Here is a 26,862-nt window from a genome sequence, read left to right on the forward strand (position 1 = left end):
TTGTAGAGCGGGAGAATTATCGTTTTATCTCTGGAGTTGATCCCCCTTTTAATGCATGCCAATATTCTGTTTGCTTTGTTAGCAGCAGCTTGGCATTGCCTGCCATTGCTGAGCCTATCATCCACTAGGACCCCCAGGTCCTTTTCCATCCTAGATTCCCCCAGAGGTTCTCCCCCCAGCGTATAGAATGCATTCATATTTTTGCCACCCAAATGCATTATTTTACATTTTTCTACATTGAACCTCATTTGCCATGTAGTCGCCCACCCCATTAATTTGTTCAGGTCTTTTTGCAAGGTTTCCACGTCCTGCGGAGAAGTTATTGCCCTGCTTAGCTTAGTATCGTCTGCAAATACAGAGATTGAACTGTTTATCCCATCCTCCAGATCGTTTATGAACAAATTAAATAGGATTGGTCCCAGCACAGAACCCTGGGGCACCCCACTACCCACCCCTGACCATTCTGAGTACTCCCCATTTATCACCACCCTCTGAACTCGCCCTTGTAGCCAGTTTTCAATCCATGTACTCACCCTATGGTCCATGCCAACAGACCTTATTTTGTACAGTAAACGTTTATGGGGAACTGTGTCAAATGCTTTTGCAAAATCCAGATACACCACGTCTACAGGCCTTCCTTTATCTAGATGGCAACTCACCTCCTCATAGAAGGTTAATAGATTGGTTTGGCAAGAACGATTCTTCATGAATCCATGCTGATTACTGCTAATGATATCGTACGTATTACTAAAATCCTGTATATAGTCCCTTATCATCCCCTCCAAGAGTTTACATACTATCGATGTTAGGCTAACTGGTCTGTAATTCCCAGGGATGTATTTTGGGCCCTTTTTAAATATAGGTGCTACATTGGCTTTTCTCCAATCAGCTGGTACCATTCCAGTCAGTAGACTATCTGTAAAAATTAGGAACAACGGTCTGGCAATCACTTGACTGAGTTCCCTAAGTACCCTCGGATGCAAGCCATCTGGTCCCGGTGATTTATTAATGTTAAGTTTCTCAAGTCTAATTTTAATTCCGTCCTCTGTTAACCATGTAGGTGCTTCCTTCCATCTCTTGTATTATGTCCACACAGTCACTATCCATCTCTTGTATCATGTCTGCAGTCTCTGACCATCTCTTGTATCATGTCTACAGCCACTGACCATCACTTGTATCATGTCTGTAGTCTTTGACCATCTCTTGTATTATGTCTGCTGTCTCTGACCATCACCTGTATCATGTCTGCAGTCTTTTCTGCAGTAATTTCTATCGCTTGAATAACTTTTTCTGTTATGGGAGTGAGTGGGGACTCATGTCTAAGGTTTGCCTAAGGCCTCACAAAGCCTAGAGCCGCCTCTGGCTGCAGCACGGTGGCCAAGACCATACAGCGGTTTAACAGGACAGGTTCCACTCAGAACAGGCCTCGCCATGGTGAACCAAAGAGTGCACGTGCTCAGCGTCATATTCAGAGGTTGTCTTTGGGAAATAGACGTATGAGTGTTGCCAGCATTGCTGCAGAGGTTGAAGGGGTGGGGGGTCAGCCTGTCAGTGCTCAGACCATACGCCGCACACTGCATTAAATTGATCTGCATGTCTGTCGTCCCAGAAGGAAGCCTCTTCTAAAGATGATGCACAAGAAAGCCCGCAGTTTGCTGATGACAAGCAGACTAAGGACATGGATTACTGGAACCATATCCTGTGGTCTGATGAGACCAAAATAAACTTATTTGGTTCGGATGGTGTCAGGCGTGTGTGGCGGCAACCAGGTGAGGAGTACAAAGACAAGTGTGTCTTGTCTACAGTCAAGCATGGTGGTGGGAGTGTCATGGTCTGGGGCTGCCGGCACTGGGGAGCTACAGTTCATTGAGGGAACCATGAATGCCAACATGTACTGTGACATACTGAAGCAGAGCATGATCCCCTCTCTTCGGAGACTGGGCCGCAGGGCAGTATTCCAACATGATAACGACCCCAAACACACCTCCAAGACGACCACTGCCTTGCTAAAGAAGCTGAGGGTAAAGGTGATGGACTGGCCAAGCATATCTCCAGACCTAAACCCTATTGATCATCTGTGGGACATCCTCAAATGGAAGGTGGAGGAGCACAAGGTCTCTAACATCCACCAGCTCTGTGATGTCATCATGGAGGAGTGGAAGAGGACTCCAGTGGCAATCTGTGAAGCTCTGGTGATCTCCATGCCCAAGAGGGTTAAGGCAGTGCTGGAAAATAATGGTGGCCACACAAAATATTAACACTTTGGGCCCAATTTGGACATTTTCACTTAGGGGTGTACTCACTTTTGTTGCCAGCGGTTTAGACATTAATGGCTGTGTGTTGAGTTATTTTGAGGGGACAGCAAATTTACACTGTTATACAAGCTGTACACTCACTACTTTACATTGTAGCAAAGTGTCATTTCTTCTGTGTTGTCACATGAAAAGATAGAATAAAATATTTACAAAAATGTGAGGGGTGTACTCACTTTTGTGAGATACTGTATATATATATATATATATATTGTTTATACTGTAAATCATACAAAGCCTATGAAGCAGCAGACTGATGAGGTCATCTTTTTGTTTTCTTCTAGTAGGATGTTTCTTTTCAGCACATATGCAGGCAGCACTTCTGATTTGCCCCAAATGCTGCACCTCCCACCCCCAGTCTGAGTGCTGCTGTTCAGGGGAGTACAAAATACTGAAACAAAGTTAAATTTAGGGATTTACACTAGTTGTATTTAAAATTAAGTTTAAAAATATATCTTAAACACAAATTTGCATCCATTGGTGTTATTTTGTATATCTGCTTTAAGGTAAATACTTCCTAAGGAAAATAAATGGCCAGCTATTGCTGAACGACTCGAGAATGATGAAAATGCTATTTTCCTGGCTGTTATGACCAGGTTGCCTTAAAGGTAAACTCTAGGCAGATACAGCAAAATGCCAATAAATGCAGTTGAGAATTATAAAAAATAATTAAATGCTTTTTTTTTTTTCTTTTATGCAACTAGGGTAAGTACCTGAATAAACTTTTTATCAGCTTTTAATGCCCTTTACAATAGAGCTCAAACTGGGAGAGGGGCAGAACTAGTAGCCAATCAGCTGAGTGTTGTGCACCTGTGCTGACAAGGAATATGCTGATAGGAGGAGAGAGAACAGAGGTGATGAGCTCATTAGTGTGCTGCTACATCATTGTGCAATGACAGGCTGGGGGGATGTAGGTGACCAGGCTTATAGTTTAAGTGCAGTAGATGTCATCAACCAGTCTCTGCTTCATGGTGAGTCTGTGTAAATCTCAGGACTGGATGGACACTAATTGAAATACTTTTGGCAGGTGAAACAACTCCGCAGGGACACATTTGTGATGCATTCTAGAGTTTGTAAGATAACATAAAGCCCAATTGAACTTTCGATTTAAATACATTTTGTTTCCGGTAAAAAGTAGCCACAGCCTTCTGATTGGAGAGCCCTAGTTCTGAATCAGCAGGGGTGTGTGTCAGTTCTGTGCAGAGAGGCCGCTGCTTCCACACAAATAGTAAAGGTCCGTTTCTGCAGCATACAGACAGGAGACAGGCTTTACTACTCAGGCTGTGGCTGCTTTCCAAACAAAACCAATGGTATGAGTTTAAACACCTCTTTTATGGATGCACCTGAAAGGTTTTTATTTGATTTAAACTGCAAGTTTATTTGGGATTTATAAAGTTATCTTACATGCAAAGAAACGCAGCTGATTGTGAGATTTACCAGCTCAGCAGAACAGCTTCAAGACCACCAGTGCTGACAAACGGCTTGGTTTCGGCTGACCTGGAAATCGTCTTACTTTACTTTGACTGAGACCAGACAATGGCGGTGTGACACCGCTCACATTGGCTACCGGTGGGCTGGGTTGCCTTTACTGACCAGTGGTAGCTCAGAACTACTCAGCAACACTTAAACCAATACATTTAACACATCAGAGCACACATGATAGTCTATGACTTAAAATATGATTGCAGTTTAAGTAAATGAAACATATTTCCTAGCAGGTTGTTGGAACTGGCTGATAAATTGCACTACACAAAGTGCCCACAAGATGGCGATATTTGTCATCAGTGCTAGGCATCCCAAAACAGCCTTTGCAGAGGATAACTGCATTGCCAGGTGAACATTATTATCACTTACATCCATAACTTGTATGTTATATGGATTCGGCTTTTGAAACACAATGGCACGTAAATGAAAAAAAAAAAAAAAAACGTACTGTATATTATGATTTTTTTTCTTTATATGTATTATTTGTATTACTAATCCCATTCCATTTATATATATACAGTATATCACAAAAGTAAGTACACCCCTCACATTTTTGTAAATATTTTATTCTATCTTTTCATGTGACAACACTGAAGAAATGACACTTTGCTACAATGTAAAGTAGTGAGTGTACAGCTTGTATAACAGTGTAAATTTGCTGTCCCCTCAAAATAACTCAACACACAGCCATTAATGTCTAAACCGCTGGCAACAAAAGTGAGTACACCCCTAAGTGAAAATGTCCAAATTGGGCCCAAAGTGTCAATATTATTTTGTGTGGCCATCATTATTTTCCAGCACTGCCTTAACCCTCTTAGGCATGGAGGTCACCAGAGCTTCACAGGTTGACACTGGATTCCTCTTCCACTCCTCCATGATGACATCACAGAGCTGGTGGATGTTAGAGACCTTGCGCTCCTCCACCTTCCATTTGACGATGCCCCACAGATGCTCAATAGGGTTTAGGTCTGGAGACATGCTTGGCCAGTCCATCACCTTTACCCTCAGCTTCTTTAGTAAGGCAGTGGTCGTCTTGGAGGTGTGTTTGGGGTCGTTATGTTGGAATACTGCCCTGCGGCCCAGTCTCTGAAGGGAGGGGATCATGCTCTGCTTCAGTATGTCACAGTACATGTTGGCATTCATGGTTCCCTCAATGATCTGTAGCTCCCCAGTGCCGGCAGCACTCATGCAGCCCCAGACCATGACACTCCCACCACCATGCTTGACTGTAGACAAGACACACTTGTCTTTGTACTCCTCACCTGGTTGCCGCCACACACGCTTGACACCAACTGAACCTAATAAGTTTATCTTGGTCTCATCAGACCACAGGAAATGGTTCCAGTAATCCATGTCCTTAGTCTGCTTGTCTTCAGCAAACTGTTTGCGGACTTTCTTGTGCATCATCTTTAGATCTGGGGCGACAGCCATGCAGACCAATTTGATGCAGTGTGCGGCGTATGGTCTGAGCACTGACAGGCTGACCCCCCCCACCCCTACAACCTCTGCAGAAATGCTGGCAGCACTCATACGTCTATTTCCCAAAGACAACCTCTGGATATGACGCTGAGCACGTGCACTCAACTTCTTTGGTCGACCATGGTGAGGCCTGTTCTGAGTGGAACCTGTCCTGTTAAACCGCTGTATGGTCTTGGCCACCGTGCTGCAGCTCAGTTTCAGGGTCTTGGAAATCTTCTTATAGCCTAGGCCATCTTTATGTAGAGCAACAATTTTTTTTTTCAGATCCTCAGAGAGTTCTTTGCCATGAGGTGCCATGTTGAACTTCCAGTGACCAGAATGAGAAAGTGAGAGCGATAACACCCAATTTAACACACCTGCTCCCCATTCACACCTGAGACCTTGTAACACTAACGAGTCACAAGACACAGGGGAGGGAAAATGGCTAACTGGGCCCAATGTGGACATTTTCACTTAGGGGTGTACTCACTTTTGTTGCCAGTGGTTTAGACATTAATGGCTGTGTGTTGAGTTATTTTGAGGGGACAGCAAATTTACACTGTTATACAAGCTGTACACTCACTACTTTACATTGTAGCCAAGTGTCATTTCTTCAGTGTTGTCACATGAAAAGATAGAATAAAATATTTACAAAAATGTGAGGGGTGTACTTACTTTTGTGAGATACTGTATATATATATATATATATATATATATATATATATATATACACACACACACATTTGATTGACTTTAATAAACTAATAAACAGCTGCTGAAGTTATCTTTCAATGCTATATAGACGATACAGTAGGGTAGATACACACATATGCTTTAAGGGTGTAAGTAAAAGTAACATCTCAACCACCAATGCAGTTTTCAAATGCCAGATTTATCTGTACCATTTCTGATTATAACCTAAAGGAAACCGATGTGTATTTTCTGCAGTCTATGCTTTTACACATTGGACACAAAGATTCTGATTCTTACCATTAAATGTAAATGGCGTTGCCAGTTTAATCAGGGCGATATCATTGGACATTGTGCTGGACTTGTACTTTCTGTGATAGATGATCTTTTCCACCATAACCGAGTTATTTGGAGGTTCTGAAGGTTGATTGATCAGTCCCACCTGTACGTTCCATGATTCTGGGAAATACAAACTGTAGAGATAAAAAAACAAAACAGAGACCGTATTACTTCATTTAATCTAAACCAGAAACAGCCATAAAATCTATCCTATCCATTCACTGATATCACCAACAAGGCTGCCTATCCAATTATTGAAAGGCAGCTGTGGGTGGGACTTAACCAGTTTACCTGACAATCTGGAGTCAACACAGGTTGTTCCTTCGTTTGTAGAAATGGATCACAGAAATAAGAAATGGCACCACATATGTTGCAGGTTACACCCATCGTCAAGCAGAAAGGTAATGTCTGTCAGCAAGGCACCTTTCCAATAGCAATAGAGCAGGAGCTTACAGACCATAGAATGCCTGAGGAGCACTTCCCTAGGAGGAGGTCTCCATATTACTGGGTGGACCTGAAATTCTTGTTAGACATGTGAGGTTCATTTTGTTTCCGAGTTGAAATTCCGACAGATTTTTAATTTTATTCGGAAATTCGGATGTATCCAAATTTCCCGAATTACCATAGTAACAAATTTTAACAAATCCGAAATATCAAATCAAAATTTTGGACAAATTTTGAATCAAATTCGAGAAGTTTTCTAATCAAATTCAAATATCAAAAAATCACTGAGAATGCAGCCTATCCATTCACTAGAGACCAGTGACATCACTGAGAATGCAGCCTATCCATTCACTAAAGACTGGTGACATCACTGAGAATGCAGCCTATCCATTCACTAGAGACCAGTGACATCACTGAGAATGCAGCCTATCCATTCACTAGAAACCAGTGACATCACTGAGAATGTAGCCTATCCATTCACTAGAGAGAAGTGACATCACTGAGAATGCAGCCTATCCATTCACTAGAGACTGCTGACATCACTGAGAATGCAGCCTATCCATTCACTAGAGACCAGTGACATCACTGAGAATGCAGCCTATCCATTCACTAGAGACCAGTGACATCACTGAGAATGCAGCCTATCCATTCACTAGAGACCGGTGACATCACTAAGAAAAGCATATCTATGTATTGTAAATAATACACATTGCAAAAAAATATGTATGTGTCTCATGTTTCTGCCTGTGCTAGTTTTAATACCGGTATACATGGAGTGTCTATCCTCTCCTCCTCCTCCTCCTTCATCTTCCATTCTTTTTACCGCTAGCTGCCATAATCCTCCCTCCAAGCCCCTCACCCGCTTGGTTTCTCTGGACTTTGTTCACCTCTCTCTTCCCCATACTTCCGCTCTCGCTCCACACACTGCATTTAGAAGTCTAAAAATAATAATAATCCTGGACGTTTTAATTGAAATGTCATCAGAGGATTATCTTTCATGGCAAACTCTACCGTGCGGAGAACTCACATAAGCTTTAACATTTTACTAGTAAAGGATTATTTCATTGCTTGGCCTTTAAAGCACACATTTCATGTAAAGAAAATGGTATTTTCCCTTAAGAAGTTGCAGCTGACATTGAAGTGTGTGCTGATCTTAGTAAATTGATGGGTCTGCCTTGTTATACTTGTTGTTTGAAGAGTAAATCCGGCAACAAATAACATCAATCAGCTGCTAATGCTGTCTAGGAAATGCTAAGCTAAAGATAGAACGTCTATGGAAGGGACTGGTGAGGCCATTTTCTTCTCCATGTGAGTTTCCTGTAGGACCAAATTCACTCTTCCTTGATGTACTAAACACCACCAATGTGCCTCTAACACTTCCAGGTACACAGTCAGAGACGTAGATAAGGAGGGGGGTCAGGGGGGGTCTGAACCCCCCCAGAGCAGAGTATGTTTTGTGAAAAAAGGCAAGGAGGTGGTCCTGCTCAGACCTGTATAGAAGACCACTGAGGGCACTGAGACTACGCAAGACTTCTTGCTGCCTCCTGTAAAACTCCAGGTAGCCGGATCTTTCTATCCAAACCTTTGTACCCCCTGACCTCGGAATCTGGGACTATGTACCCTGACCTCTGAATCCGGGGCTGTGTACCCCCCTGACCTCTGAATCTGGGACTGTGTACCCCCCTGACCTCTGAATCCGGGACTGTGTAACCACCTGACCTCTGAATCTGGGACTATTTACCCTGACCTCTGAACCCAGGACTGTGTACCCTGACCTCTGAACCCAGGACTGTGTACCCTGACCTCTGAACCCGGGACTGTGTACCCTGACCTCTGAACCCAGGACTGTGTACCTTGACCTCTGTACCCGGGACTGCGTACCCTGACTTCTGAATCCAGGACTGTGTACCCTGACCTCTGAATCCAGGAATGTGTACCCTGACCTCTGAATCCAGGAATGTGTACCCTGACCTCTGAACCCAGGACTGTGTACCCTGACCTCTGAATCCAGGAATGTGTACCCTGACCTCTGAATCCAGGACTGTGTACCCTGACCTCTGAATCCAGGACTGTGTACCCTGACCTCTGAATCCAGGACTGTGTACCCTGACCTCTGAATCCAGGACTGTGTACCCTGACCTCTGAATCCAGGACTGTGTACCCTGACCTCTGAATCCAGGAATGTGTACCCTGACCTCTGAACCCGGGACTGTGTACCTTGACCTCTGAACCCGGGACTGTGTACCCTGACCTCTGAATCCAGGAATGTGTACCCTGACCTCTGAATCCAGCAAATGTGTACCCTGACCTCTGAATCCAGGAATGTGTACCCTGACCTTTTAATCCAGGACTGTGTACCCTGACCTCTGAACCCAGGACTGTGTACCCTGACCTCTGAACCCAGGACTGTGTACCCTGACCTCTGAATCCAGGACTGTGTACCCTGACCTTTGAATCCAGGACTGTGTACCCTGACCTCTAAATCCAGGACTGTGTACCCCCCTGACCTCTGAACCCAGGACTGTGTACCTTGACCTCTGAACCCAGGACTGTGTACCCTCACCTTTTAATCCAGGACTGTGTACCCTGACCTCTGAACCCAGGACTGTGTACCCTGACCTCTGAACCCAGGACTGTGTACCCTGACCTCTGAATCCAGGACTGTGTACCCTGACCTTTGAATCCAGGACTGTGTACCCTGACCTCTGAATCCAGGACTGTGTACCCCCCTGACCTCTGAATCTGGGACTGTGTACCCTGACCTCTAAATCCAGGACTGTGTACCCTGACCTCTGAACCCGGGACTGTGTACCCTGACCTCTAAATCCATGACTGTGTACCCTGACCTTTGAATCCAGGACTGTGTACCCTGACCTCTAAATCCATGACTGTGTACCCTGACCTCTAAATCCAGGACTGTGTACCCTGACCTCTAAATCCATGACTGTGTACCCTGACCTCTAAATCCATGACTGTGTACCCTGACCTCTAAATCCATGACTGTGTACCCTGACCTCTAAATCCATGACTGTGTACCCTGACCTGTGAACACTGACCTCTGGATCCAGAATTGTGGATCCTGACTTGTATACTCTGACCTCTGAATCTAGAAATATGGATCCTGTTCTGTGTACCCTAACGTGGGCATCCAGACCTGTGAACCTGACCTGTGTAACTTAATATGTAAATACTGCGTATGGTGTAGTAAGTATTTGCATGCCCAGGAGAATTTATTCCCCCCCTATAAGTCATTCCCTAATTCAGAGGGGTCTCTTGTACACACTGTACACTTACTCATACACACAGTGAGCAGCAGTGACGATCCATTGTGCGCTGATCAGGGAGCCTCCACACAGGTGGATTCCTTGGAAGGTCAGACTAGCCTGCCAGGGCCATTGTCCCTCTGCTGAGATGTTTCCACCCACTATACGGGCCGAGGAAGTGTAGCTGGGCCGGTTACCGCAGACTATGGGGAAGAACACAGAATCACATCATTATCAATGTCCCATACAGAGCATAGAGGGCATAATAAAACATGTCTGTATCTCTATGTTGAATAATTAATATACCCACCCCTGTGCATCGCTCAGTACTACAGGTGCAATCCCACTGTCTACTGCCTGGAACTCAACGCATGTTCTTGTACCAAGATATACAGTGGGGGAAATAATGATTTAATCCCCTGCAGATTTTATATGTTTGCCCACTTACAAAGAAATGAAAGGTCTATCATTTTTTATCATAGGTGTATTTTAAATGATAGAGACAGAATATCAACCAAAAATCCAGAAAAAACACACAATACAAATGTTATAAATTGAGTTGCAGTTCCGTGAGTAAAATAAGTATTTGATCCCCAAGCAAAACATTAGTACTTGGTGGAGAAACCCTTGTTGGCAAGCACAGAGGTCAGACATTTCTTGTAGTTGGTTACCAGGTTTACACACATCTCAGGAGGGATTTTTATCTACTCTTCATTACAGATCTTCTATAAATCCTTAAGGTTTCTTGGTTGTCGCTTGAATTTTCAGCTCCCTCCATGAATTTTCTATAGGATTAAGGTGTGGAGACTAGCTAGGCCACTCCATGACCTTAATGTGCTTCTTCTTGAGCCACTCCTTTGTTGCCTTGGTGTTATGTTTTGGGTCATTGTCATGCTGGAAGACCCATCCATGACCCATCTTCAGTGTTCTGGCTGAGAAGGTTCTTATCCAAGATTTAAAATACATGGTCTGTCCATTAACCCCTCAATGCTGAAAGGTTGGCCTGTACCTTTAGCAGAGAAAAAGCCCCAAAACATAATGTTTTCACCTCCATATTTCACTGTGTGGATGGTGTTCTTAGGGTCGCATTCAGCATTTTTCTTCCTCCAAACACGGCGAGTCAAGTTAATATCCAAGAGCTCAATTTTGGTCTCATCTGACCACAGCACTTTCTCCCAATCCTTCTCCAAATCAAAATTAAGCTCTTTGGCATTAACTCGACTCGCCGTGTTTGGAAGAAGAAAAATGCTGACTATGACAATAAGAACACCATCCCTAAGGTCAAGCATAGAGGTGGAAACATTATGCTTTGGGGTTGTTTCTCTGCTTAAGGTACAGGCCGGCTTTGCCGCATTGGGGGGCCAATGGACGGGGACATGTATTGTAAAATCTTGGATGGGAACCTTCTTCCCTCAGCCAGAACACTAAAGATGGGTCGTGGATGGGTCTTCCAGCATGACAATGACACAAAAAATACTGCCAAGAAGAAGCACATTAAGGTCATGGAGTGGCCTAGGCAGTCTCCACACCTTAATCCTATTAAAAATGTATGAAGGTAGCTGAAACTTCGAGTTGTCAAGTGACAGCCAAGAAACAGTAATGCCGCGTACACACGGTCGGACTTCACGGCAGACTTTGCCCGGCGGACTTTTCAACGTACTTTACGACGGACTTTCTGAATGAACGGACTTGCCTACACACAATCCACCAAAGTCTGTCGAATTCGTACGCGATGACGTACGACCGGACTAAAACAAGGAAGTTCATAGCCAGTAGCCAATAGCTGCCCTAGCTTTTTGTCCGTCGAACTAGCATACAGACGGCGGACTTTTCGACCGGACTCGAGTTCGACGGATAGATTTAAAACATGTTTCAAATCTAAGTCCGTCCAACTTTTGAGCAAACAAAGTCCGCTGGAGCCCACACACGATCGAATTGTCCGAAGAAATCCCGTCCGCCGGGCAAAGTCTGCCGTAAAGTCCGCTCGTGTGTACGCGGCATAAGAATTTAGAGAAGATCTGTAAAGAAGAGTGGACCAAAATCCCTCCTGAGATGTGTGCAAACCTGGTCACCAACTACAAGAAACATCTCACCTATGTGCTTGCCAAAAAGGGTTTCTCCACCAAGTACTAAGTCATGTTTTCTTTGGGGATCAAATACTTATTTTACTGAACTGCAACTCAATTTATAACATTTGTATCATATGTTTTTTTTTTTTTTGGATTCTTAGTTGATATATTACGTCTCTATGATTTAAAATACACCTATGATAAAAATGATAGACCCTTCATTTCTTTGTAAGTGGGCAAACTTACAACATCTGCAGGGTATTAAATAATTATTTTCCCCACTGTAATTGTGCAATGCTAAGGAAAGAAAATGGCTATAGAGGGAAGCAAGTCTGATTCCATGGAAAAGCTCAGGCATGCGTGGCTCCTATTCTGAAGCTGGAAGCTGTCCTTGGTCAGTAATAAGCAACCAAGGCAATCCCCGCCTGCAGCTGCACAGGGAATGCTTTAGCCACTTATGACTGGCCAAGCAGAACCAGAGTGGGAGGGGCAGTACTAGGAGCCAATAAGACTCTACTACATGCACATGTGTTGAGAGAAAGTAAAGAGGGCAGAGTTGATGACCTATCAGTGTACTGCTGCTCCTTCCTTGCCCAATCAGCAGACTGTGGGCAGGGATGTGACAACACTGTTTTCCGTAACTGTAGCAGAGAAAGTGGTGTCACTCTGCTTTGAGGGTCATGTGACAGATGAAGTGCAGACGTCTCCCTGATTGATTTTGTTTATTTGTTTTATCAGCAGGTTCTGAATCTCAAATTAATTTGCAATAATCAGGTACTCACCAATACATTTTATGGTGGTAACATAACCCGTAGAGCAGTATTCTCTGGAAGAAAAAAAAAAGAATAGTGATATCAGGAGCATGATGTTTGCTCCTCAACTCGCATATGCACTATACCACATTACACTGTAAAAATAAATAAAGAGCCTTGCTTTTATAGAAAGATCTGTGATGTTACAGCGCATGCTCAAGATGGGACGCAAACATTATCGGTGGGCCAGCAGAGAAGAAAAAAGTCGGCTGCTGATTATTTTTTTATTTTAGATGGTGGCACAGGTTTCCAAACTGGCGGGAGGTCAGAGCATGGAGACTGGGGAAAGAGCAATAAGGAGGCAGGTAAGTCCTACTAACCTTATTCCTGTTCATTAAAGGGGTTCCACTATACATATTAATACATGTGGCTGTAACTGCTTCAACACCCCTGGAATTGATAAGATTTGCCCCCAAGCTCTGAACCTGTTACTGTTGCTGGACATCCATGTGATGTTTAACCACTTCAGCCCCGGAAGATTTGGCTGCTGAATGACCAGGCCATTTTTTGCGATTCGGCTCTGCGTCGCTTTAACTGACAATTGCCCAGTCGTGCGACGCTGTAGTCAAACAAAATTGACGTCCTTTTTTTCCCACAAATAGAGCTTTCTTTTGGTGGTATTTGATCACCTCTGCGGTTTTTATTTATTGCGCTATAAACAAAAAAAGAGTGACAATTTTGAAAAAAACACAATATTTTGTACTTTTTGCTATAATAAATATCCCCCTTTTTTTTTTTTTAAAAAGCAAATTTTTTAATTTTTTCTCAGTTTAGGCCGATATGTATTCCTCTACATATTTTTGGTAAAAAAAAATCGTAATAAGCGTATATTGATTGGTTTGCGCAAAAGTTATAGCGTCTACAAAATAGGGGAAATATTTATAGAATTTTTTTTATTATTATTTTTTTTTTTACTAGTAATGGCGGCGATCTGCGATTTTTATCGGGACTGTGACATTATGGCGGACACATCGGACACATTTGACACATTTTAGGGACTATTGGCATTTATACAGCAATCAGTGCTATAAAAATGCACTGATTACTGTAAAAATGTCACTGGCAGGGAAGGGGTTAACACTAGGGGGCAATCAAGGGGTTAACTTTGTTCCCTCAGTGTGTATTTAACTGTAGGGGGAGGGGACTGACCTAGAGGAAATGACAGATCGTGGTTCCTAGCTATAAGGAACACACAATCTGTCACTCCTCACAGAACAGGGATTTGTGTCTTTACACACACACGTCCCTGTTCTGCCTCTCGTGCCTGTGATCGCTCGTGGCCGGCGGTCATCGCGACCAATGGCCACAAGCATCGGCACCCTCGCAGTGCAGCGCCCCTTGCTATCCCGATCCCGCGAGCCAACGTATAGCTACGACGGTTCATGGGATCATGCTGACCTGCCACAGTAAATGACGGTGGCTGGTCGACAAGCGGTTAACCACTTAACGTCCGCCCCATAGCGCTTTTAGTACTACAGGGTGGCTCTCCTGTGCAGAATCACATATATATATATATATATATATATATATATATATATATATATGTGATTCTGCACTTCCGCCTGCAGGGGGTGCGTTCTCACCACCGGCGTGTCGCTTCTGCTGTGATAATTCACAGCAGAAGCGACCCGCCGGCGGTGAGAGCGCGCCCCAACCACAGAAGGCGATCTGCGGGTGCTGGGCACTCAATGTCCTCTGGCAACCGCCGATCCTCAGCAATACATAAAGCAGTGTTTCTCAACTTCAGTCCTCAAGGTGCCCCAACAGGTCATGTTTTCAGGCTACCCATTATTTTGCACAGGTGATTTGATCAGTTTCACTGCCTCAGTAATTACCACAGCTGTTTCATCTGAGGAAAATCCTGAAAACATGACCTGTTGGGGCGCCTTGAGGACTGGATTAGAGAAACACTGAGAGAGAGAACTGAGATTTGCCTATGTAAACAACATATCTCACTTCTGACATGGGGGGAAGGGATGGATTCTGTGTCTCGTGAGTATTGGTTTGGGGAGCTCGTTTAAAAAATCTGGCACAAACTCGGTAAAGCCAAAAATTGTAAAAACATCACGCCTCTCCACATGGGAAGACTATAGGGAATGCGTATTGTAAAGTGTCCAAAACAATTAGTCAGTATACCAAAACAGATAAAATGACAAGTTTTTTTGTTAATACAAAGTTTGTAAAAACACAGGTCTATAAACTCTATAAAAGATAGTGTACAGTATTATAGACATACAATACAAACATCTGTACTTGAATGAATAGCAGGAAGTCTATGGATCGACGCGTTTCGCCCAGATCCACTTTTTAATATATTTTTATCATATACAGTAACTCAAGCAAGAGCCAAAAAGTATGGGGAATGCAATGTGCATATATGCTGAGAAAACAACAGCGCATTGTGGTCACAGACATGGTATGTAGTCTGCAATGTGTGAATTCAAATACAAGGAGAAAATCGCCACCATAAAGGAGCCATCACATGGTCATAATACATAGATGGAAGGGTTTGTTGGGCCTTGGTAACACTAGTTAGAAAATCCAGGTAGGAGGTAATACATTTGTCCCTACATCAGGAACACCAATGTCAGGCAGAAAGGTGGCCTAGGTGGTTAACCACTTTAGCCCCGGAAGGATTTACCCCCTTAATGACCAGGCCATTTTTTACGATACAGCATTGCGTTACTTTAACTGAAAATTGCGAGGTTGTGCGATGTTGTACCCAAACAAAATTGATGTCCTTTTTTTCCCACAAATAGAGCTTTCATTTGGTGATATTTGATCACCTCTGCGGTTTTTATTTTTTGCACTATAAACAAAAAAAGAGAGACAATTTTGGAAAAAAAAAACAATATTTGTTACTTTCTGCTATAAAACATATCCAATAAAAAAATTTAAAAAAATCGAATTTCTTCATCAATTTAGGCCAATATGTATTCTGCTTCATATTTTTGTTAAAAAAAAAACAATAAGCATATATCGATTGGTTTGCGCAAAAGTTATAGTGTCTACAAACTATGGCATAGATTTCGTTTCCTTTTTTTTTTTTTTTTTACTAGTATCGGTGGCGATCAGCGACTTATAGCAGGACTGCGATTCTGCGGCGGACAGTTGGGACACTAACTGGCGTTTTTGACACTTTTTTGGGGACCAGTGACACCAATACAGTGATCAGTGCTAAAAAATATGTACTGTCACTGTACTAATGACACTAGCAGGGGAGGGGTTAACATCAGGGGCAATCAAAGGGTTAACTGTGTGCCTAGCCAGTGTTTTACTACTGTGGGGAGCTGCTTGTACACGGAGAAGGCATGGATCAGTGCCCCTGCTTAGTGGAGACAAAGAATCCATGTCTTCTGTAGTGACAGACCATCATTCTGCCTGTGTACCGGACCACAGTGGGAACGGGCCGCCGGTGGCGTGCGCTCGCCCTAGACCCGGTAGTGCAGGATCACGTAATAGGTACGTGATCCTGTGCAGCAGAGTACAGTATACAGCCGGCAAGCAATTAAAGTAATGCAGTGCCGCATCGTAAAGAATGGCCTGCTCGTGAAGGAGGGTAAATCTTCTGGAGGTCAAGTGGTCCTGGATAAGAAAAAATGTAGTCTACATACATTCATTATGTGCGTTCTTCCTTAAATCTTGCTGTGCTTTGTGTATTTCTTCCAGATCTGTGCAGTAATCCAGTGTGAGACTTTCCCTCTGTGCGGGAGCTTCCTGTAATAAAGACCGCTCGCTTTTGCTCCCTCTACTTGTGCAGGGTGACTGGTCTTGTCTCCGCCCCCTCCTGTAGTTTTCTGCAGGCAGCCTCTAGTGGGTGGAGCCTGCTGGGTCCCTCCCACAGCTCTACTTTCTGTACAGTGATGATGTCACCACTAATTTTGCAAGGTGATATCTGGGTTTGCAAAGGCATTCGGTGCACAAAAAGTTAATTTGTATCCTTTTTTGGCTATTGAGGAATATATTTAAATAAAGTTATTTGTGCCCGGAGATCAGCTTTAAATTGATTCACTCACCACTATTTCTGATTTTATTTTTTCCCTCTATGGGATTTTACCTTTGCTGGATTACGTGTTGCATTAGGGTTGGCTGGTCGGAAGAATCTGAAGATTTGGTGACTGATGCAAATTCTCTTCTAAATTGTTCTTCAACAGAGCGCAGAGACACGGAGGAGGAGCTCTCGAAACTGCAATCAATCACGGGAATTTCATGATAGAAAATAATTGAATGAATAAAAAAAAAAAAAATGAGCAGAGATTAAAGGCAGAACATTTAAAAAAACAGCAATTATTACTGGTATTGTTATTATTTTTATTATTATTTATAATATATTTATTATGCGCCGTTCATTTCGTTCCAAATTGAAATTCGCACAGATTTTTTGAAAATTGGGATGTATCCGAATTACAATAATAATGAATTTAAACGAATCCGAAATAATGAAATAAATTTTTGGGACAAAATTCTAATTCAAATAGTTTTCGAATTGAATTCCAATATTTTTTTACTTTGAATCATTTTCTAATCTAATTCGAATTTGAATTTCTGAAGAGAATAAAATAGAATAGAAAATGAAGGAAAAGAATAGAAAAGAATATAATACAATAGAAAATAATAGAATAGAAAATAAAAGAATATAATATAATAGAGTAAAACAGAACAGAATAGAAAATAAAAGAATAGAAAAAATAGAATAGAAAATAAAAGACTAGAATAGAAAAGAATATAGTAAAACATAACAAAATAGAATAGAAAAAAACAAACAGAATAAAATAAAATAGAAAATAAAGGAATAAAATAGAATACAGAATAGAATAGAATAAAATAAAAAGAATAGAACCATCTTCTAAAATTTGAATTTCAAATAGAATAAATTTGAATTTGAATAGAATCGAAAAGAAAAGAATAGAAGGGAATAGAATAGAATGAACTAGAATATAAATTCGAACAGAATACATCAAAATTAGAATAGAATAGAAAAAAATAGAATGGAAATAAATTCTAATTCAAATAGAATAGAAAAGAATGGAATATAATTAAACAAAACAATAGACTAGAATAGAAAGATTATAACCATTTCCCAAATGTGAATAGTATAAATTTGAATTTGAATAGAATAGAATAAAATAGATTAGAATAGAAAATAAAATAATTTGAATAGATTAGAATAGAAAAGAAAATAATAGAATAGAATAGAAAAAAAACAATAGAATAGAAAGAATATAACCATCTTCCTTAATTCAAATTTCGAATAGAATAAATTTGAATAGAATAGAAAAGAATAGAAAGTAAAGTAATAGAATAGATAAAAATAGAATAGAATAAACAATAGAAAAGAATAGAAAGGCTATAGCAATATAACTGTTCTCCAAAATTTAAATTTTGAATAGAATAAATCTGATTTTGAGAATAGAATAGAAAAGAATCAAATATAATAAAAAAAGAGAAGAATAGAATGGAAAAAAAACAAAAGAATAGAAAGGAATAGAAAGAATATTCTTCCAAAATTCGAATTTCGAATAGAATAAATTCGAATGGAATTCAATTCAAACTCGAATAGAATTCAAATTGATTCGGATTTTCCGGATTTGATCGGATTTAGTTCAATTTGATCCAATTCAAATAAACAAAACAAATTCCAAAAATGAATTAAAGGGCTTGAACTAAGCTAATTTATGTAAATACCGAATCAAAACGAAACTTAACAATTCTTTTTCATTCTACATATGTCTAATACGTAAAGGAACAAACTACTTGTCAACCATACAGATTTCCCAGCAGTCCATGTTGTGTTATTAGTGGGGCTGTCTGTAGAGAAGGGGTCGTACAGTTCACCAATTAAGAGTCTGTACAGGAAGATGGCTGCATGTAGAGCTGCAGAGAGTCTTGTCACTGCTAAACAGCTTTTTCTTCTCTTCATCTCTGCTCGCCCCCAAAAGCTGAACTCCAGCCTTCCTTTCAGCTCGCCTGTCACTCTGTTCTCTCCTTCTATCAGCATGCTCCTAGTTAGTATATTCACACTGTGGCACGCCTGATTGGCTCTTTGTGCTGCTTCTCCCTTTTGATTTCTGCTGTTTACTGACTGCAAGAATAATTCAAGTCCTTACACTGAAGTTGAACTTGAGCCTTCCCTAGTTGTACCGGCTCCTCTACTCTACTGAAGTTGCTTAGATAGATTTCGGTTCTTCCAATCATGGTGGCTCTGCACCACATGTGGGCATTACCTAGGGCAGTCAGCTTGCAAATACAACCCGCCTAGGAATGAATATGCCTTCAAACTGGCATCCACCAACCAAAGCATTTTGCTATTTGCAAGACTCCTCCCAAGAGCCAGCCCACTGTTTGCTGAAGGCTGAGAGCTGAGGCAGGACATTGTAAAGTTTTCACTGATCTATGTACAGTACCCTGCCGGCCCCTCCCACCAGCCACAATCTGCTTGGATTGCGTAGAGAAGCAGAGAGAGAGACAGCAATGATGCCACAAAAAGCTTGTTATGAAAACATGAAGGAAGGAAAATAGAAGGGAAGAACGGAAGGAAGGGAAGGAAGGAAGGGAAGGGAGGGAGGAAGCAAAGGGAGGGAGGGAGGGAGGGATGGAAGGAAGGAAGGAAGGAAGGGAATGGAGGGAGCAAAGGAAGGGAGGGAGGAAGCGAAGACAGAATGGAAGAGAGGGTTGGAGGAAGCGAAGAAAGACAGGAAGGAAGGAAAGAAAGGGATGGAAGGAAGGAAAGAAAGGGAGGGAAGGAAGGAAGGAAAGAAAGGGAGGGAAGGAAGGAAGGAAAGAAAGGCAGGGAAGGAAGAAAAGGAAGGGAGGGAAGGAAGGAAGGAAGGAAGGAAGGAAGGAAGGAAAGAAAGAAAGAAAGAAAGAAAGAAAGAAAGAAAGAAAGAAAGAAAGAAAGAAAGAAAGAAAGAAAGAAAGAAAGAAAGAAAGAAAGAAAGAAAGAAAGAAAGAAAGAAAGAAAGAAAGAAAGAAAGAAAGAAAAGGAAGGAAAGAAGGAAGGAAGGAAGGAAAGACAAGCAGTTTAAACTTCAGCAGAAAATTGGCAGATCAAAAACTTGTCCAAAAGTAAAGGCAAAACACTATTTGCATCCGAAACTGGTAACTTAACACAACCCTGATATCATTTCAGAAATGGGCTTATTCAGTAAACTGTGCAAAGTGAATTCCGCAGCAATCCAGAACAACCAATCAGAATTCACTGTATTAAAACCAGTCCAGTACAGCCCTGGCCAAAAGTTTTGAGAATGACAATTTTCACAAAGTCGGCTGCCTCAGTTTTTATGATGGCAATTTGCATATACTCCAGAATGTTATGAAGAGAGATCAGATGAATTGCAATTAAATGCAAAGTCCCTCTTTGCCATGTCAAGAAGGGCAGCAAAGAAGCCACTTCTCTCCAGGAAAAACATCAGGGACAGCCTGATATTAAGCAAAATGGTACAGGGATTGGACTGCTGAGGACTGGGGTAAAGTCATTTTCTCTGATGAATCCCCTTTCCGATTGTTTGGGGCATCCGGGAAAAAACCTTGTCCGGAGAAGAAAAGGTGAGCGCTACCATCAGTCCTGTGTCATGCCAGCAGTAAAGCATCTTGCCACCATTCATGTGTGGGGTTGCTTCTCAGCCAAGGGAGTGCACTCACTCACTATTTTACCTAAGAACACAGCCATGAATAAAGAATGGTACAAAAACATCCTCCGAGAGCAACTTCTCCCAACCATCCAAGAACAGTTTGGTGAGGAACAAAACATCAACATTTTGGGTCCATGGCCAGGAAACTCCCCAGACCTTAATTCCATTGAGAACTTGTGGTCACTCTTTTAAGAGGTGGGTGAACAAAAAAAAACCCCACAAATTCTGTCAAACTCCAAGCACTGATTATGGGCTACCATCAGTCAGGATGTGGCCCAGAAGTTGATTGACAGCATGCCAGGGTGAATTGCAGAGGTCTTGAAAAAAAGGGTCAACCCTTTAAAATGTTGACCCTTTTTTTTCATAAACTTAATGTAATTGTCAATAAAAGCCTTTGACACCAATGAAATGCTTGTAATTATACTTCAGTATACCATAGTAACATCTGACAAAAAGATTTAAAAACACTGCAGCAGAAGACTTTGGGAAAATTAATATTTGCGTAATTCTCAAAACTTTTGGCCAGGGCTGTACAAACTGAATTCTGATTGGTTATTAATAGTGCTACCCTTTGCTGCTTGTACAGCTTTGCTGAATAGACCTGTTTATAATGTATGTCCGTGCAATAAAACAGTCCCCATTCCTCTAATTGTCATACACAGGGCTTTTTTTCAGTAGGAACTAGGGGGAACTCAGTTCCACCACCTCTGGCTCAGGTCTTCTGCTCCCTGCTCACCACTATCACTTGGTAACACTGAAGTCCAGCTTCTGCGTTTAGAAGAGATAGCTCATCTCCCAGTAGCTCCCACAGGTCAGATCTCCTGCGCAGATCCCACTAAGTGCCGGACAGGGACAAGGAAGATACAGAACAGGTGCCCAGGGTTCAGTGCAGTCATGGGCAGGAGAGGGTGCCTGGTAGGCTGCACCCTCTGTGGTCTCCATTTTTTCCCTGGTGACCAGTTGTTGATGCTCCTACTGCATAATCTCCCATGCAAGTGACTGTAGTATAGTATAGTATGCTGGGAGGTACTACAGCCGGATAGGTGTTTCAGCTTTATATTGCAACAAAGGTAAGATATATGACAGATGGTGGAGCTTTTAAGGAGGGGGGAGAAGATGAGGGCAGTGGAGGGAGGGGGTTGTATGCAGAGGGAAGAGCTATTATTTGATGCCATTTGGAAGGTATGTGTGTGTGGCAGGCATGGTTGAGTTCCTGCACCTATTCTCTGAGAAAAAAAGCCCTGGTCTTACACATGTAGAAGAAATTCGGAGCCACTTCCTTGTCATGTCATAACTGTCAATGAGTGCTGGAAGTTACTGACAAATGATTCTGACTTATCATTACTCAAGCTTCACAAACCGAGACCAAATCGGTGAAGAAATAGGACTCATAAATAATTTTGCTCTCAGCTTTTCCACCCACTTGTTCCCTTCTAAAGTTTTACAAAGTTTTTGACTTCCTGTCACCAACTTTTCAAAACGTCTGAAAGTTTGCCCTGGTGCAATGCATTATGTGATGAGGAACATTTCCAGAAAGACAAAGAAATATTGCGCTCTAACTCAACATAAGAGAACATATAAAGAGAACTATCACTAATGGGTAAATCTTCAACTAAAGTCCATTTAGAACATACAGGAATGTGATTGGGACAATGGGGTCAAGGTGGATTATCCCTTTAAAGAAGAATAGATCTATGGAAAAAAGCAGGGATACTGGATTTACACCAATTATATAATAAGGATGCTTTGTTACATTTTAATGTCTTGTTGGAGAAGTATAAGCTGTCTAATAAATTGTTTTTCCAGTATCTTCAACCCCGTCATGCATTACAACGTACAGTTGGCCAAAGCATGCACCTGACCTGCACGCTTTGGCCAATCACAGCGCGATGTGCTGTGAGAGCCATGATTGGCCAAAGGCAGCGTGCCTTTGGCCAATCATGGCTCAGGGGCTAAGTCCACGCCCCACACTATATAAGGATACTGCTTACACGGCAGCCGCATATAGTGAATGAATAGAGATTAGGCAGGTAGTGTAGTGTGCAGTGAGTCAGTGTAGTATATATAATACAGTTCAGAGTATATAGTGCAGTTAGTGTAGTATATATAATACAGTTCAGAGTATATCGTGCAGTCAGTGTAGTATATATAATACAGCTCAAAGTATACAGTGCAGTCCGTGTAGTATATATAATACAGTTCAGAGTATATAGTGCAGTCAGTGGAGTATAAATAATACAGTTCAGAGTATATAGTACAGTCCATGTAGTATATATAATACAGTGGAGAGTATATAGTGCAGTCAGTGTAGTATATATAATACGGTTCAGAGTATATAGTGCAGTCCGTGTAATATACATAATACAGTTCAGAGTATAGCGTGCAGTCCGTGTAGTATATATTATACAGGTCAGAGTATATAGTGCAGTCTGTGTAGTATATATAATACAGTTCAGAGTATATAGTGCAGTCCGTATAGAATATATAATACAGTTCAGAGTACATAGTGCAGTCCATGTAGTATATATAATACAGTGGAGAGTATATACTGCAGTCAGTGTAGTATATATAATAAAGTTCAGAGTATATAGTGCAGTCCGTGTAGTATATATAATACAGTTCAGAGTAATATATATATTACAGTGGATAGTATATAGTGCCATCATAGGAGCAGCCACAAGGACTGCAAGAACAGGGAAGGGTCTGTGTGTTTTTCTTCACTGACATTTTTTTTACATAGACAGCCTTTGCCTGCCACCCAGTGTGCCTGATGGAAGGACTGTGATCGAGGACACTTGGGTGTCGCTGTTTCCATAGCATGTACTGTTGTGGATGTATTAAGGCTTGTTTGAAGGGTTCTCTCACACTGTCTCTCACTCATTAGGTGTGGGGATTAATGATCAAAAAGCTTTTAAAAAAACCTTTAAATATTCCACATCTTTCATACATTAGTGGTGTTGTTAAACTTTTTTAATGAAATTCATGTTTATTTTAAAACCATTCCTACTTTTCCAACTATTCTCACTTCTTCAACTGTTTCTTACGGATTTAAGCTATTCATCCAGTAAGCTTTAGAAATTCATCTAGTCAGAATTCCCACTCATTTTCTCCAGGAATTTAATTTTTTAATTTGTACTATAGCCCTGTCCAAGTTATTTCCTATCCCCCATCCAACTTGAAACACTTGCTCCTGGGCCCAGGAGCCATTTTTCTATTTATTTTTCACAGCTGGGGACCAGCTGTATTCTGGTGGGTGGTGAGTGTAGCACTCTCTACCTTAGGTAGGTAGGTGCTAGTAAAGGTTTTTGAGTAAGCTGCCAGTGCAGGTAAATGAAAGCAGGCCTATGCTGTGAGCTAGGCCTGTTTGTTTTGATCTGGGGGCAGGGGAGTGGTTTAGTGTAGCAGTAGGTGACTGACATGTGCCTCAGCTCTTGGGCGCCTCCTCTGTTTCCAGGCAGAAGGTTCTGGAAAAGAGGCAGAGCAGAGAGCTGGAGTGACATGGGGTGCATGTGGGAGCCCTGACCAATCCTCAACTAGGATTGGCAGGGGGTAGGCCTCCTATATATACCCATGGTCACCCTGCTGGGGGAGGAGTTGTCGGCTGGGTGAACTGGATGATGGAGTGTTAGACTGTGATGTCTGAGGGAACCCCCTTTCTGGGGGGGGGTGTACCTCAGGCGGGAAGCTCGGGAGCTGAGAGGGAGCCTCTCCTTATATGGTCATGGAGAGATGTTCTGGTCAAGTCGCTGCAGCCAGGAGGGTGGGCAGGATTTGCAATCGGACTTGCTGGGATCAGTAGTCCATCTACATCATTTATTTCTTCTCATTAAAACGGTTGCTACCACGAAGGGGTGCTGCAGACCCCGGCCTATAAGGGGCTATCAAGTAAAGACACTGGGACTTATTCAGAGTGAGACCTAGTCATGTTCTGATGGTGTGACAGGAGACTAAAGTTGCACAGTGAAGTAAGAGCTCCTAAGTAGTGTGCTGGAGGAAGTGTTCTGAGGTAAAGGACTGTCAAGTTTAGAGTCAACCATCTTGTTCTGCTGAGCAGTGTGACGCAGTTACTTTTATTCTGCCAAACAATATTTATGCTATGGGAATCCCATGTCCCTTTTCCCCAACCGAGTTCAATCCCCTAATAAAAACAACAAAAACATGCAAGAGACTGTTCATTGACTGAGAAGTGTGTCTAATGGATGTCTGGCAGCAGGGTGAAATGTGTGGATGCTGTAACACGCAGTAATCCCGCAGGGCCATTGCTACATATATATATAATACATTGCAGAGTATATAGTGCAGTGCAGAGTATATAATACAGTGTATTGAAGTGGTTAAGGGGAACCCTATGACAGAATTAAGAAAAAAGACAGCGTGGGTCAACCCCAAGATCCATACCAGGCCTTTTTGGCCCCTTAGCAGGCCAGGAAAGGGAGAGGAAGAGCAAGCGCCCCCCCCCCGAACCATACCAGGCCACTTGCCCTCAACATGGGGAGGGTGCTTTGGGGTGCCCCTCAAAGCACCTTGTCCCCATGTTGATGGGGACAAGGTCTTCTTCCCGACAACCTTGGCCGGTGGTTGTCGGGGTCTGTGAGCGGGGGGCTTATCAGAGTCTGGAAGCCCCCTTTGACACGGGGGCCCCAGATCCTGCCCCCTCTATGTTAATGGGTATCAGGTACATTGTACAACTACCCATTCACAAAAAAAAGTGTCAAAAAGTAAAAGCCACAACAGACGGTTTTTGATAATTCCTTTATTAAAAAAGAAAAAAAAGTGTCCCATGATGTCCATCCACCTTCAATCATGCCGCCCGATGGACCCGAAAAAAAAATAGAAAAAAATTAAAAAGCTCTGCCTCCCAGCGACTGCTGTCTCTTGGCTTTGACAGCTGTTATATAGGCAAAGGCAGGGCCACCTGGTGACGTAACCGCATGTCCCCGCCCCTTCTGACGTCATGTGACATGAGAGGGGGCGGGTCATCCGCCTACGTCAGCAGGTGGCCCCACCCTTGCCTAGATAAGAGCTGTGACAGCAAGTTTTTTCGTTTTTACTATTTTTCGGGTCCGTCGGGCGACGTGATTAAAGATAGATGTACATTGCGGGACCCTTTTTTTTCTCTCTTTTTTTAATAAAGGAATTGTCAAAAACTGCCTACTGACCTCCAGGCTGCATGCTCGGAAAAGAGTCTGGTATGGATTTTAGGGGGGGCCCACAACAATTTCTTTTTTAATTTTGGTCTGGAGCTCCTCTTAAAATCCAAACCAGACCTGGTATGGACTGGGGGGACCCCACTAAATTTTTTTCAATGATTTTTCATCTATATTGCCGGGAGCCAGCAATACATTACAGCCGCGAGCAAATTTAAATTAAATTTTTTTCTTTAGAAAAGTCATTATTGCTGTGGCACTATTCTACACATTGCGCATATTTGCCACTTTACAGGCAGACTAAGGGGACCCTCCAGGCACGTTATTTAAAGGAATATTTCATTTTTATTGTTTCACTTTAAGTATTATTAAAATCACTGCTCATGAAAAAAAGATTGTTTTTAAAACCTTTTTTGCATTGATACTTGTCCCCTGGGGCAGTACCCGTGTCCTATACACTTTTTATGTCAATAACTTGCATATAAGCCTTAAAATGAGGACTTTTGATTTTTCGTGTTCATGTCCCATAGACTTTAATAGGGTTTGCATGTTCGCTAGAACTTTTTGTGTTCGAGGTGTTCTGGTGTGAACCGAACCATGGGGTATTCGGCCCATCTCTACTCTGATGGGAGGTTACGTTCTGGTTTACGTAATATAAGGAGCAAATGTTGTGTAGGGTAGTACTTTGTAAGATACAATGTCATGCACTTGGTTTTTGGGTCTATGTTTTTTGTTGTTTGTAGTCCCTTCAGGGCACTGTGATTTTGGTTTTTCCTCTTTTGGTTGTAAAAATGAGAAAAACCTTTCAATAAAAATTACCTGATTAAAAAAAAATAAAAGGATTCAAGGTATGGATATTCTTACATAGTGACATTGGTATGCCTCCATATTCTCAACCATGGCTCCGGGTAACCCTAGGGTTCCTCCAAAGGTGTCTAGGGGTTCCTTTAGTTGTCACTAATTGACCTCCCATCTGATGGTGCCTGCATACAGTAGATCCAGGGCCAACGTAATTTGGCAGAGCCAGCGGTATGACCTTTTTAGCTGTTTGTAGGGATGGCATTCCTCCCACTGGCCACCAATGTAATCGGCATTTTCCCAATGACCTCAAGGAACCCCCTGAAACCTGAAAATGATTTCACAGGTTCCTCTGGAGTAAAAATATTGAGAAAGGTTGCTCTAGAAGTTGAAAATCACCGTAATAGGCACAGC

The 26,862-nt window shown here is 42.2% G+C and overlaps 1 protein-coding gene and 1 long non-coding RNA gene across 2 annotated transcripts in view; one reads left to right on the forward strand and one right to left on the reverse strand.

Annotated features, from left to right (window-relative positions):
* The window catches only part of LOC141129325 (uncharacterized), a 38,718-nt gene extending 19,862 nt beyond the window's left edge, over window positions 1-18,856 (forward strand). The window contains exons 2-3 of the long non-coding RNA XR_012241808.1: window positions 13,106-13,177; window positions 17,027-18,856. This is a non-coding gene — a long non-coding RNA (uncharacterized lncRNA). The remainder of the gene's footprint in view (window positions 1-13,105; window positions 13,178-17,026) is intronic.
* The window catches only part of TMPRSS3 (transmembrane serine protease 3), a 95,891-nt gene that overhangs the window by 49,167 nt on the left and 19,862 nt on the right, over window positions 1-26,862 (reverse strand). The window contains exons 5-8 of the mRNA XM_073618066.1: window positions 16,930-17,058; window positions 12,843-12,886; window positions 10,023-10,194; window positions 6,246-6,418 (exon numbers count right to left, since the gene is read on the reverse strand). Of these exons, the coding sequence (XP_073474167.1) occupies window positions 6,246-6,418; window positions 10,023-10,194; window positions 12,843-12,886; window positions 16,930-17,058 (518 nt within the window). The remainder of the gene's footprint in view (window positions 1-6,245; window positions 6,419-10,022; window positions 10,195-12,842; window positions 12,887-16,929; window positions 17,059-26,862) is intronic.

The sequence above is a fragment of the Aquarana catesbeiana genome, linkage group LG02, assembly GCF_042186555.1.
Source record: "Aquarana catesbeiana isolate 2022-GZ linkage group LG02, ASM4218655v1, whole genome shotgun sequence".
Classification (NCBI taxonomy): Eukaryota; Metazoa; Chordata; class Amphibia; order Anura; family Ranidae; genus Aquarana; species Aquarana catesbeiana.